Source organism: Mchenga conophoros, linkage group LG6 (genome assembly GCF_057382185.1).
Source record: "Mchenga conophoros isolate Kocher_MC1m ecotype Shallow Benthic linkage group LG6, M_conophoros_male_GT1.1, whole genome shotgun sequence".
Classification (NCBI taxonomy): Eukaryota; Metazoa; Chordata; class Actinopteri; order Cichliformes; family Cichlidae; genus Mchenga; species Mchenga conophoros.
The window spans coordinates 6,354,357-6,367,984 of record NC_140531.1 but is presented as its reverse complement, the minus strand read 5'-3'; the positions used below and the strand labels follow the sequence as shown (position 1 = coordinate 6,367,984).

Sequence of the window (13,628 nt, the reverse complement as noted above, 5' to 3'; positions counted from 1 at the left end):
ATCGGTATCAGATCAATATCGTTGACACCACCCTTGGTATCGCACATCACTACCGCCAACATCTCCACACTTTCTACACAATGTACGGTGTTAAACTGCTGATTATATCATATCTGGATGTCTGTTTTTGCCTTTAAATATGAAGATATTTTAAATCCACTGTCTCACAAGATGATAGATATGGGAAAAAACAAAACACATACACAGAGTTCATAATTTAATTTAGTGTGAACGCCATTACAAACACCAGTTAACATGTGATTGCGGTGTGATCAGTGGCTTCTTACAGCGGCTTTGTGTAACAACATAAGGGCACTGCAGGGTGGAAACAAAGTAACAGAGAGAGGAAAAAGGTGACTTTTGTTCAATGATGGCACAGAAGGCGATTTTGTTGACTTAGTGGCTAAACAAATTATCTTCTGCCGTATGTCTAAAGCAAGGCAACACAGCATCAGGCATGTGCTTTACCTTTGAGATGATGATGACCGTTGAACTTTAACACAACAAAATAAAATCAAGATTACAGTACCAGCTTTTATATTCTAATGGCTAAAAACAGGAAAGTGATTTGTTGTGGTCTCAGTGCTTATAAATGAAATGGCAGGACTAACAGTAATTACATCTATTTACACGACTTTTCCTGTGCTGCAGTTTGTTCAGTACTACTGTTGTGTAGGAAGCATAATTTCATCGCAAATCTTCCCAGTCCACATTCTGGTGTCCAGTTTGAGTGGAATGATTTGGACTGCACAGAAGCTTGCGGCAACAATTCAAACATATGATGGGGTTGTCACGTCTGCGTGTTCGATCATACCTGGCTCTTCCAAAAACCACTGTACCTCCCATAAAATGACGCCGTCATGTGAGAACAAAAACACATCCTTCCTCCCGTTGGTTCAACTGCAAATTGTGAGGACGCAGTTTGACCAATAGGAGGAGAGGATAAGCAAAGAGAGGGGCACAGACTCGATGAAACGTCCTGTGGCGTACAGGAGGCAGGAAGTGGACGAGCACAAATGGCCTTTACTGGACTTTGGTGACGGCCTCGTGGATGGACTGAGCGACGTAGTCGATATTCTTGCTGGTCAGGCCGCACATGTTGATGCGGCCGCTAGCCATCAGGTACACGTGCTTCTCTTTGATCATGTACTCCACCTGTTTGGCTGTAGCACAAATTGCAACAGAGTGAGTGAACTTCATAAATGATGTGAAGATAAAGTGAGCCAAGACCACTTGTTTCAAACAGAATATGAACTGAGGGGCTGCACAGAAGCCAAGTATAAGACATATAAAGATACTTTAACTGTGAAGAGCAGAGTCCAAGAACAGAAATATCAAGTTTAATACGTCTCCTTTAAGCATGTGTTGGGTATCTTGCAGGTCCCTCCACCACTGTGACACTTATCTCTGATAATCCCAGTATGTTAAAAGCAGGATGTGCTTCTACATACTTTTGCATTATTTATTACATAAAACTCAGAACTAGGCATCAGTTATGTTACACGTTTGTGCAGTTATATATGTTCTTGGTATGTGTGTTTTCACTCACGAGTTAGGCCGGTGAAGCTGAACATGCCAATCTGCTGAGTGATGTGGTCCCAGGTCCCCGGGGTGCCCAGAGCTTGCAGCTTGGCCTTCAGCTGATCCCTCATCAACAGAACTCTGTCTGCCATGGTCTTCACATTACCCTTCCTAAAGTGGGGAGGCGGGATGGAGACAAGTGGGGATATTTAAAAAAGGACATAAGACAGGAAATGAGAGTAAAAGTCAGCTGACAAAGACTATGAACCTCTAAAAGTAATAGCACATGAGAGAAAGGCCAAGTGTTTCCAAAATTTCAAAACCATGCTAGCATGCACATTTGGTAACAAGCATCCATGTGCATGCACCGACGAGGAAGGTAAGTTATTAATATTAACTGAATAATCAGGTAAAAGATGAAGGGTTAGCAGGAGCTAGTATGCTAATATTAAAGCGCTGACTGATGGCGCGTACCATTCTTCAAACAGCTCAGGGCTGTTGAGGGTCTTGCTGACAATGCGTGCTCCCTGAGAAGGTGGGTTGGACCAGGTCGTCCTGACAATCTTCTCCATCTGGGACAGAACGCGGGTTAGGTTCTCGTTGTCCTTGGAAACCACAGTCAGGTTCCCCACTCTCTCATCTGTAAGTAGAGACAGACAAAATATGGCTTCACATAAAACTAATCGAGGGTAAGTAGAGGTATAAACAGTATAAACTTATTTTTGGCTAAAACACACAAGACTGTATGCATGAATGTACGTGGACCATGAGTACTCACTGTACAGGCCAAAGTTTTTGGAGAAGGACTGAGCTATAAAAAGCTCAAAGCCCTCGGCGACAAAGAAGCGGATGGCCCAGGCGTCTTTTTCCAGAGAGCCTGAGGCGAAGCCCTGGTAGGCGGAGTCAAAGAACACATACAGCTTCCTCCTCTGGAGAAGGAAAAGACGAAATACATACATTAAAATTCAGTTCATTTCTTTTTTTAATTACACATTAAAGCAATTTTACAAAAGAAGAAGATATTCATGGTGAGTTAGACACCACCAAGGCCATCAGATGATGGTAAAATAATGTCTTTGTACCTTCATCACTTCTGCAATCTGCTTCCATTCCTCCTGGGTCGGGTCGGTGCCAGTGGGGTTGTGTGCGCAGGCATGGAGGACAAAGATGGAGTACTCTGGAGCTTTCTGCTCAGAGAAGACAAATAATGAGTAAAAATATTCAAAATAAATGAATAAAAATGCTCCCAAAGAGTCTTCTTGTTTTCATATCACTGTCTGTTGGGTTCTTGTAACTAAACAGGAGTCATCGTTCCAATCTCACCTCTAAATCATCCAGGAACCCAGTGAGGTCCAGGCCCCTCTGGGCAGCATCCCAGTAGTGGTAGGGGCGGATATCTTTGAAGCCAGCATCAGCAAATACACCGTTGTGGTTCTCTGGAAGAAGAAACGTTCAGCAGGTATTTACCACTTAAATCTGCTCTGATACCCACTGAGACGTTCACTTCATTATCGAAAAACAGTCAAACTTTCTCAACTACAATTTCCTGCATCCTAAAACTTTTCACTAACCCCAGGTGGGTGCCGAGACGTAGACGGGCGTGGCTGCGTTGTTGACGCCGTTGTACCACCGCCGCAGGAACTCTGCCCCAATCCTCAGTGCACCTGTCCCACCCAGAGCCTGGACTCCTCCAACCTGTGACAGGAAGCGGGCAGTGGGAAACGCAATCAGAGAAATATACGTATGATATTAAATACATGTTGCTTTTCACAGTTCGGCCAGAGAATTTTGTGATAAGGCTGCGGGTCATGCCTGCTTCTGAACACTGCTGTTAATATGCACCAACTTAATACACCAAGACTTGTTGGTCTTTCAGACCTTGCCTTCACAGGTTTTCCTGCCCTTATTGTCTTGTTTTTCACTTTTTTCCCTGTTCTACCTAAACTGTTGCAGTGGTAAATGCTCATATTTAATATAAATTAAGTTTTAAATAATGAGGTTGCAGGGACGTGTGCGCACAAGAATTCCCTGTGAGTCAAAATCTCAGGCTTCAGATTGCTTGTTCAACTCTTCCTTGACCTCATGTAGATGAGAGGCCATCTCCTTCACACAGCTATGGTCGTAAGCACAACAGCTCCACCCACCTACTGTTCAAACTTTGCAAGGGGCAGCCAATCAGAAGAAATCTGCCTTAAAAGGAGGGGAAATAAAGGTGCTTGGGTGTGAAAGACGATAAACTGAGGGGTTCAGTGTATTCAGAACTAATACACCACCACTACTGGAGTCTGAGAAATAAAAACATGGAGCTTTAAATTAGGGTTTCTAAGGATGTTTAAAAGAGATTAAAGACGCAGGCAAACCTGATCAGCTGATACTCATCCAGTTATGTCCATTAATCAATGGAAAGCTGAGGTACAGATTAAAATTGAAAGAACTTTTAATCAATGTAAAATGTGCTTTTATTTCCTTTTTATTTCACTGCAAAAATAAACAACATTTATTACATTTGCTCCAACTGATCAAAAACCTCCATGTGTCAATGTGCATGTCCCACCCTGTTCTCCTTGATGGCAGGGCTATCGTCTCCCAGGGCGACCTTTGAGGCAGCGGAGCGGAACTCTGGCAGACCGAGGATGGGCAGGTACTCGTGGTTCAGGCTCTCGTCCTCCACGATGAGCCGCTCCACCTTTTTCACCACCGGCAGCACCCAGGGCTGGCAGTCATCAGTACGGTAAGCTGGAGGGGACACAAAGCAAAGCAAATGTTAATCCAGAAGGCACAGGTATTGCTTCTTAGGGACAGGTTGTGTAGACTATTACTCGTGCCTGCACTTCACAAAAAAGCTTTTTTATGCTTTGATAGATATTTACAGCTGATATACTACATAACTAAATACAAACACTTTGTTTCTGCTGCTTGTGTCACTGTGTATAGCGCCATATCACCGAGTATTACAAAATTCTAGATAATACTTCAAAGATAAAAATGGTAATAACACAGCACTGCAGTCTGCAAATAGTAAAGTGAATAGAAGAAAATGCGCACAGGAAAGAATAAACTGCCATTTAACTTCATATGATGCCATATAAACTTTGAAGGTCACCGGCAAACGTGTGTAGCACATATCTGACTCCTTAGGAACTTGTGCTCCCTCATACTGGTCTGGAGCATGAGCAGAGCAGGATCACATATCAGGGTTTGGCAGCGGCGGTACACAGTCACTCAGGGTCCAAAGGCGAGCACACTTAAAAGGTCAAACATGCTTATGGTGGCTTTGGGGTATGCAAAATAATTCTGTGTGTGGCCAGTACAAAATCTGAATAGAGCCCAATCTGACATCACTTTACCTGAGACGCAGATCAAGTGGCAAACAGGCCTGGAGAAATCTGGAACCCAGAAAACTCTTCCTGTTGCTTTTGTGGACTCGCTTTCAACATAATTTAACATATTAGGGTTCGATCCTGGTCGTTGTGTCCTTGGGCAAGACACTGTACCCTACCGCCTTCTGGTGTTGGCCAGAGGGGCCGATGGCGCGATATGGCAGCCTCGCTTCTGTCAGTCTGCCCCAGGGCAGCTGTAGCTACAACCGTAGCTTGCCTCCACCAGTGTGTGAATGTGAGAGTGAATGAATAGTGGCATTGTAAAGCGCTTTGGGTGCCTTGAAAAGCGCTATATAAATCCAATCCATTATTATTAACTGATCCATTTTCACACAGAGAGAGACACTAAATTATAGAGTTAATATAAAACTACTGGAATGGTTTCTCCAGGCCAAACTGGTTTTATGCGCTCAGGTTTGTTTTGGCAACGACCGGAAAAAGTGCAACTACTGTCTCAGTCCACGATGAATCATCAGAGAAAGTGAATCTTAATAATCCTGTAGGGACCACTTTGATCGTTAAAGCATATTCTGCCCATTAGCTTTTATTCATATTTTGCATTCTGACTCTTGCCATAAAGTGTACATGCAGGTTGTGCACATGAAAAGGTGACAAACTGCTAGCTCTACATTACATCCTAAAGGCAGAATATGTTAATAGATTTAACAGCAGCTACATCAGAGGTTTGCCTTATTCTGGCTGACCTGAAGTAACTAAGTATTAGTTCACTTTAGCCAGAAGCATTGGGCTAGGAGGAGGATAGACTAGGCTCATACGAGATGACACATCTGGCACATTGGGGTTAATGTTGAAACTGTTGGGATACAAGTGTCAACCTGTTAACCTATTACAGATGACTAAAGATTTCCTGCTGGTTTATTACAGTTTAGCATAAATAGTCAGAATGAGGATAAAATAACATTAAAGAGATATTCTACAGTGCACGTTAAGTAAGGGACACAAACCAAACTAGCACAAAACCTTCCAAATGACACACGGCTTTAGCATTCATTCTAAAAACTGAACACATTTTCTTACAAAACTTTCCTAACCAACCAAGCAAACTAATGACAGTTTCAAGGACTTACCAATTATGTATCACATAATGATTGACAACGTCGCAACAAACACGACTCGTAAGATTACATATTAAAAAACAGTAAACTACTTTGATGGTACTACGTAAGAAAACTTCAGCCTGTAAGTTCCTGCTTTGACAGGATGTCAGTGTGTAAGTGGAGATTGATGAGTTCAAGGACAGATGGACAAGTAAAACAAGTCACAGCCATGCTATGCGTTTTAACATCATGATTTTAAAGTCTTTAAATGAGAAGTGTTTTGTGGTACGACATGAAGCCCTACTTCCTGGAATTGTCAATTCTTTCAGTGAGAGGTGTAACATTTGCACTAACAATGAAAAAATCCGAGCAATTTACTTGTCAACATGAGAAGAAGCTAATGCTAGCTTTGCCGCTAGCAGCTTGCAGCGAAGGTCATATATCAAACGCTGCTTACGTGTGCGAACATGATATCACCGCCATAGCCCGAATGTACCAAACAATGTAAGCTACAAAAAGACAGGAAACACAGCTGATGCGATGTGTTTATGCTTTACAGTGCCACTACAAGAGAGAGCAAGCCAACCTAGCTTTAGCATTAGCTGACATCTAGCATCTCTTACCTCCGACGCCCAGATTCACCTTCTGTGGATGGGTGTCCTCTCTGAAGTCAGCGGTCAGTTTGAACACGGCTACCGGGGGAGCCTGGGGGACGTCGCTAAACAGGGACATGGCTCGGGATGAAATAGACGATGATCCCGGTGTTGTGCAAGAGGAGCAAATGAGGAATGGGTGTTTCTAGAGACTAACCGGGTTCACAGGTTCACCTTCACTCAAACTGGACCAGGACGCAAGAAATAGGCATCAGATCAGCTACCAATAGGAAGGGGCAGAAAACGGACGCAGCCTGTCAAGTAGCCAATGAGAGCGGAGAAATATCTTGTAGAAAAAACTACAATTATACCATAAGAAAGAAGATAATAAACCTGTGACGAGTGATAATAAGTCTATAGTCTTTGTAGTCTAAATAAGACCATCTCACTGGACATATTCGTGCCACAGGGATTTGTCCCATTTTAAAAGTAATCTATAAATAGATAAATGATGTGACATAATTCATACGCATAGTTACCGACAACTGGACGCTGTGCAGTCTTGCTGCATTAATTCAGACCACCAGAATGAACTTAGCTTATCTTTAGGGTCAATGCTGTGTGCCTTATATGCACATTTTTAGCTGTCGTGAATGACATTATTGAGAATATTATAACTATTCTTCTTCCGTAGTTACATCCAACCTATATAAACTCATGTATGTTTTTCATAAACAATTCGTGATAAGAGTAAGTGCTTCAGATAATCAGACTTTCTTATCAAACCATCTTCGAAATTGAAGTCTGATAGTGCGTTGATGTAGGATCTGCAATCTACCACAAGGGGTCAGTGTTGCTCTGCAGAGAAATATGCAGAGTTAGTGGCGTCTCATTGTTGTTGTAGTTTAAGTTAAACTTGGGCTAAAACATCAGTTTGGACCTGTGATTTCACAGCAGTAAAAACTATACCAACACACAACACTGGAATGGTTTGGCCAAAGCATGTTTCCTTCTTCTTCTTTTTTTACCCCTTTTTTGAGTCTGTAGCTTTTTTTGATTATTAAGGGAACCTCCAGTCATTTGTCAAGAGTAAATGAGTACAAATTAAAATGTAAAATCTGTCAAATTACAACAGTTAGGATTTTAATTAATGGTAGCAAATAAAATCCTTTATTGCATTTATTTTTCCACTTTACTTGTCTTACGTCATAGAGCATTAAGTATCTTTTTGGCAGTTTTCTTAAAGTAAATAAATAATTTGTCCATCTCACTTTTATGGAGTTTGTACTGGACTATTTAGCAGTACAAGTAGTCCTGCAAAAATATACAGAATATTTTTAAGTTTTTGTTACACTCTTATCAATATAGAATAACTTAACTGATAAGTGTTTGAATTTATTTTTCACTCTTTAAATTTGTTTAGATAAATAATTATTCTGTCAGGTTGAGGTCTGGACTCTGTGTAGGCTAATCAAATTCTTCCACACCAAACTCGTTCATCCATGTCTTTATGGACCTTGCTTGGTGCACCGGTTCCCCACCATGTTGGAACAAAAAGGGGCCATCTCCAAACTGTTCCCAAAAAGCTGAGAGCCTGAAATCATCCAAAATGGTTTTGGTATGTTGAAGCCTTAAACGTTCCTTCCAGTGGATCTGGAGCCCAACTCCTGAGTAACAACCTCACACCATAATTCCTGCTGCACCAAACTTTACACTTGGCACAGTGCAGTCAGACCAGTACCATTCTCCTGGCAACCACCAAACCCAGACTCATCCATCAGATTGCCAGATATTTGTCAGAGAGCAGGCTTCCTGTGTCCAGTGTGTTCTGGAGTCCAGTTACAGCATGCTTTACATCACTGCAATTAGAATGATGAATTCATATCCTTTTTAATTAACTGATAACATAATTGTTAGTCTCTTATAGAGTGATAGAGATGGTCTAGTGGGAGCAACTTTTACCACCTTTATATACTGTTGTGTAGTTTAATCTATATCACTGTTTCAAATATCATACACTGATGTGTCTTCAGGTATAGGAAGTCTCAAGTTACTTTAGCTGTCATTAAAAAGTGTAACATCTGCTTGTAAATTATAATAAAAAGTATTAGGTTAAAAAAAAAATCATGCATTGAAAATGTTCAAGTCTCACTTCAAAATTTTTACTTCCGACTTGCGTAGTAAGTGTCCATCACAACACACTTAAAGCATAGATCATTACACACAGAGACACGGCCTCTCCTCATAAACTTTTTGTAAACATCCAGGTGTGTTTTTCTTTTCTCTTCTTCCTACCTCTTCCCTTCACTCTCTCGTGTTTCTTCTCTCAGTCTCTCCTGTTAGGTCTGAAGTGTCTGATGAATAGCCTCGGTTTCACTCCTGTATAGCCTCCACTTGCAGGTCAAAAACTTAAAATCGATTTTTCTTTTTTTTTTTCTTTTTCTTTTAGATGGACATCGGGTCACATCACATGTTTGCACACACATGCACACACACACAGACACTGCTGCTCCTCTCTCGTCCTGTCATTACCAGACATGATGAGGCCTCCTCCTCTCCTCCATTTTTTTCTTTTTCTCTCTGCTTCTCCATAAAGCACTCCACTGAACCATCAACGGGGTAAAATTTCAAAGGGCCGAGGGGCTAATGCTCCTGGATGAAGCTGACTGAGTCAATTTGTCGACATGATGGACGTTTTGTGGCCTCAGCTCCTGCTTTCCTGCTTGGCTGCAGGGCCCACAGAGGCTTTTTAGGTAGGTTTAAAAAGGAAGGAAAAAAAGAAAGAGTAAGATGTCTTACTGAGAGGCAGAGGGGACAACCCACTGGATGAAACCTTAATTTGACAAGTCAGAATGTGAAGCAGGTTCACAATAGCTAAATGTACACACACACTTGGTTGTTAGAGTCAATCTAAAACCATTTTGCACATTGATTAACAACCCATAGCTATTTATAATTTACAACTTTGATGTATCTTTCCCTTTCAATCTTCAACAACTGGTCAGCAAAATAAAAATAAAAAATGCTATTTCAGTAAAAGAAAAAGTGCAAAAGTTTAGCATTTTAAATTCCACTGAAATCAAACAGGCTACAGAAACATTAGCAGCATGCTAACACCCTCACAACTCAGCATTTGGTCTTTGTTGTTTGCTTGCAATTTTTATTTATTAGTCATTTTCACCCGATGAGGACCCTGTGTGGAAAGTTGAGCGTCAAGTAATTACTATTGAATCTGATGGGAAGGGGAATGCCAAGCAGTACTAGAGTAGTTTTTTTATGCTTAGTGAATTGTGGTCATGAAAATGAAAACTATATATTTCAGATATGTCATGAAAATAAACAATCAACTCTGAATAAGGGTTGAAATGGCAAAAAAACCCTCTGTAAGATCAGCTTGATCGTCTTTACTGGAACTAAGTCAAACTGCGCGATCCTTCTATCTATCATCAATTAAACAATGAATACAAATTTCTCTAACTATCAAGTACTACTTTTACACGAGAGGAAAGAAACAGTTAGAGGGTGGAGGCCTGGTGTCTCAGAAATGACAAGAAAAATCACTTTTAAATCATTTTAAATCATTGATTTAACATTGAACTGATTTTAATTGTGGGCAGAGCACTCGCATCCATAAACATGCATTAGGAGAACAACATGGCAGCTGCACTGAACATTATCATTATATTTACAAGGACATCCTGGGAAAGACAAAAGAAAAACTCACAAGAACTCACTTATCAAGGTAGCTTGGACACACACACACACACACACACACACACACACACACACACACACACACACACACACACACACACACACATTACAGTTTTTTCTGATTGCTTAAGCACATTTTTTGTAACTATTGGCTAATTTTGCAAAACTCTTCACACAAATAAGAAAACCTGTCACCCAATAATCAAAACATTGTAGTTCTCTTGCAAAAGCAAACACAGCTAGATTAACTCTTCACACCTTCGTAAAAATGGTGTTTCCGTATCAAACAGTACACACAAGCCATCATCTACTAAGCACACAATGCGCCAACTGCACACTGATGGTATGAATACAAAACACATCTGGCCTTTGCTTTCTCTGTGCACAAGGTAGGCTATGTCAGTTTGAGCTCATACTTCTGTCATAGATCCATAAGCATAGAGGGATCCAAACTTCAAGTACTGGTGTTTATTCAAACACATCAAAACAAACACAAGTGTTTATTTCCAAGTATAGGATTATTTGCAATCACCATAATGACTATATGGGTTACTTGGTCTGCAGTGAACATGCTTCCTCTGCCCCCAGCATCTGGTCATCTAGCAATTCTGTAAAGTAACAATTTCAGTATTTTTACATCAATGGTATTGGTGTGTTTCTCATTGGCATACGGCAGTGCTACAAATCTTTGTGCGAAGTGACTGTACTAACCGATTCTCATTTCAAGATGTCCTTATGGTACTTGCTACAGTGTAGCGGCTCGAGTTAGGCTGGACGGGTTGGCCAGCTACCCTCAGGGTCATTCCACGGTTGATTACATGGTCCACTATTGTAGCTCTGATGTCATCAGCAATTCTATTTCTTACTCTTCCTACCCTTCCTCTCCCCCCTCCTCATCTTCCTCTCCCCCCTCCTCGTCTTCCTCTTGCTCCTCCTTGTCCTTGTCGTCCTCTTGATCCTACTTCTTCACCTCCACGTCCTCTTCCTCGGCCTCCTCTACTTCTCACTCTTTCTGCTCCCTCCATTGTACTCCGCACACACAGCTTACCTGTATTATAGTGGTTAGGCTGATTGCAAAGTGAACTAATTATCTAAAGAAGTTTTCACATGTGAAAGTGTGCCAGACAGTTGGCAAATTAGTGTTAATGATAGCCATACATGTGTATGCTTTTGCTAGGAGTGTGTTGGAAATTTGGTAATTGAGTGTTGTGCAGTGAATTGTGCCTACAGTTTTGCAAAGTGTGTGTTACAAAATTGCAAACTGAGTGCAAAGCAGTTTTTGTGCTTTTAGTTTTGCAAACTCAGTGAGTGGTTTTGCTATAAGTCTGAATAGTTTTAGAGATTGTGCTACAGGAATCACAGTTAGGGTTTAAGCATTCAGAAAAAACTGTAATATGATGAGCCCACAGCTTCAGCTTTTCTGGGAAAGCTTTGCACGAGGTTTAGGGTTAGTGTTGGAGCGTTTATGGGAATTTTGGATCACATATGTGAGGTCAGACGCTGGTGGACAGGAAAACCTGGCTCACAGTCTGAATTCTGTCAGGTTGAGGTCTGGACTCTGTGTAGGCTAATCAAATTCTTCCACACCAAACTCGTTCATCCATGTCTTTATGGACCTTGCTTGGTGCACCGGTTCCCCACCATGTTGGAACAAAAAGGGGCCATCTCCAAACTGTTCCCAAAAAGCTGAGAGCCTGAAATCATCCAAAATGGTTTTGGTATGTTGAAGCCTTAAACGTTCCTTCCAGTGGATCTGGAGCCCAACTCCTGAGTAACAACCTCACATAATTCCTGCTGCACCAAACTTTACACTTGGCACAGTGCAGTCAGACCAGTACCATTCTCCTGGCAACCACCAAACCCAGACTCATCCATCAGATTGCCAGATATTTGTCAGAGAGCAGGCTTCCTGTGTCCAGTGTGTTCTGGAGTCCAGTTACAGCATGCTTTACATCACTGCATCCGACACTATGTATCGTGCTTGGTGATATAAGGCGTGGATACTGCTTGGCCATCGAAACTCATCCTGTGAATTCTCATTGTACACATGTAAGATTATCTGAAGGCTACATGAAGTTTGGAGCTCTGTAGCTATTGGCTCTGCACACTGCTCTGCATCCGCTGACCCTACACTGTGATTTTCTGTGGCCTACCACTTCACGGTTGAGTTTCTGTCATTCCCAATTGCTTCCACTTTATTATAATACCACTAACAGCTGACTGTGGAATATTTAGTAGCGGGGAAATTTCATGTTTGGAATGGTTGCACAGCTGGCATCACAGTAAGACGCCGGAATTCTCTGATCTCCTGAGTTCAACTAATTCTTTCATAAATGCTTGCTGACCTTGGCGCTTTATTTTATACACCTGTCGCCATGGAAGTGATTGGAACACCTGAATGATTTGGGATGCTGACTGAATACTTTTGGAAATACTGTGTATGTGTGAATAGCAGTTTTTATAGCTACTTTGGTGGGAGCTCGGATATTTGTTACAGTGGATATGTGATGATGATAAATCATGTTTTAAAACTACATTCTAAAACTGCAAACAGCTTAAAACCTAGATCCATACTAACCAGGAAAAGGTAATAATAAAATTCAGCCAAATGAGACCTGTTAGATTATGTGATTTTCCCAGCCAGAAAAGCTGCTACATTTGGATTTTCTCACTCAGTACCTGTTACAGTTTTTTACAGACGCTAGGACACATTTCTCAATACTTAGGTCACGTTTGCAAAACTCCTCACACAGTGAGCACAACAGAAGTCTATGTGGGCTAAACTGAGGACCAGTTATCATTGTTTTGGCACAAAATGCATTCAATGACTACATCTCTCAAATTTCATGAATTATCTTCTCACTCAGACACAACAACTGCCAAAAATCTTTGTACGGACAGGACATTTTGCATGTGCTTACATACTGTTTTCAAAACTGTTAAACTTATGGCCAAAACAATAACACAATGCAAAACTTGAAAAGACAGCAAAATCCAACAGCAATATTTTATTGAAACATATTTTAAATCTAAAAATGCAGTTTAACCAGCCACAGCTTATTCTCATTGTAGATGAACATCTACACAGGTGTTACTCCTCCAATTTTTCAACTCCTTCAATTCTGGCAGCCAGAAGATTCTTTCCTAGGTGTGTTGCCCTAGATGACATAAGATGTGATGTGGATGAGAACCTGTGGCCAAATGGAGAAGACCGAGTAGAATAGCATTACTATTGTATGTGTATCAGTGGATGGTGTGTATACAAATTCTTGTATTTTGGGATTACTTAGTGCAAAAAAATAAAAATACATAAACAAATATTAACGAATTCTGCATGATGTCTGATTCATTCCAGTAACATA

At 41.1% G+C, this 13,628-nt stretch overlaps 1 protein-coding gene across 1 annotated transcript; it reads right to left on the bottom strand.

Moving 5' to 3' along the window:
* Window positions 1-204: 204 nt before the first annotated feature.
* LOC146571977 (aspartate aminotransferase, cytoplasmic-like) lies at window positions 205-6,820 on the bottom strand. Its single transcript, XM_085275996.1, has 9 exons — window positions 6,583-6,820; window positions 4,076-4,257; window positions 3,093-3,216; window positions 2,845-2,957; window positions 2,604-2,708; window positions 2,300-2,450; window positions 1,996-2,161; window positions 1,550-1,692; window positions 205-1,163 (listed from the first exon to the last, which is right to left on the bottom strand). Exons 1-9 carry the CDS (start codon window positions 6,689-6,691, stop codon window positions 1,024-1,026), a joined length of 1,233 nt encoding a protein of 410 aa, XP_085132122.1. The 5' UTR covers window positions 6,692-6,820; the 3' UTR covers window positions 205-1,023.
* Window positions 6,821-13,628: the final 6,808 nt, after the last annotated feature.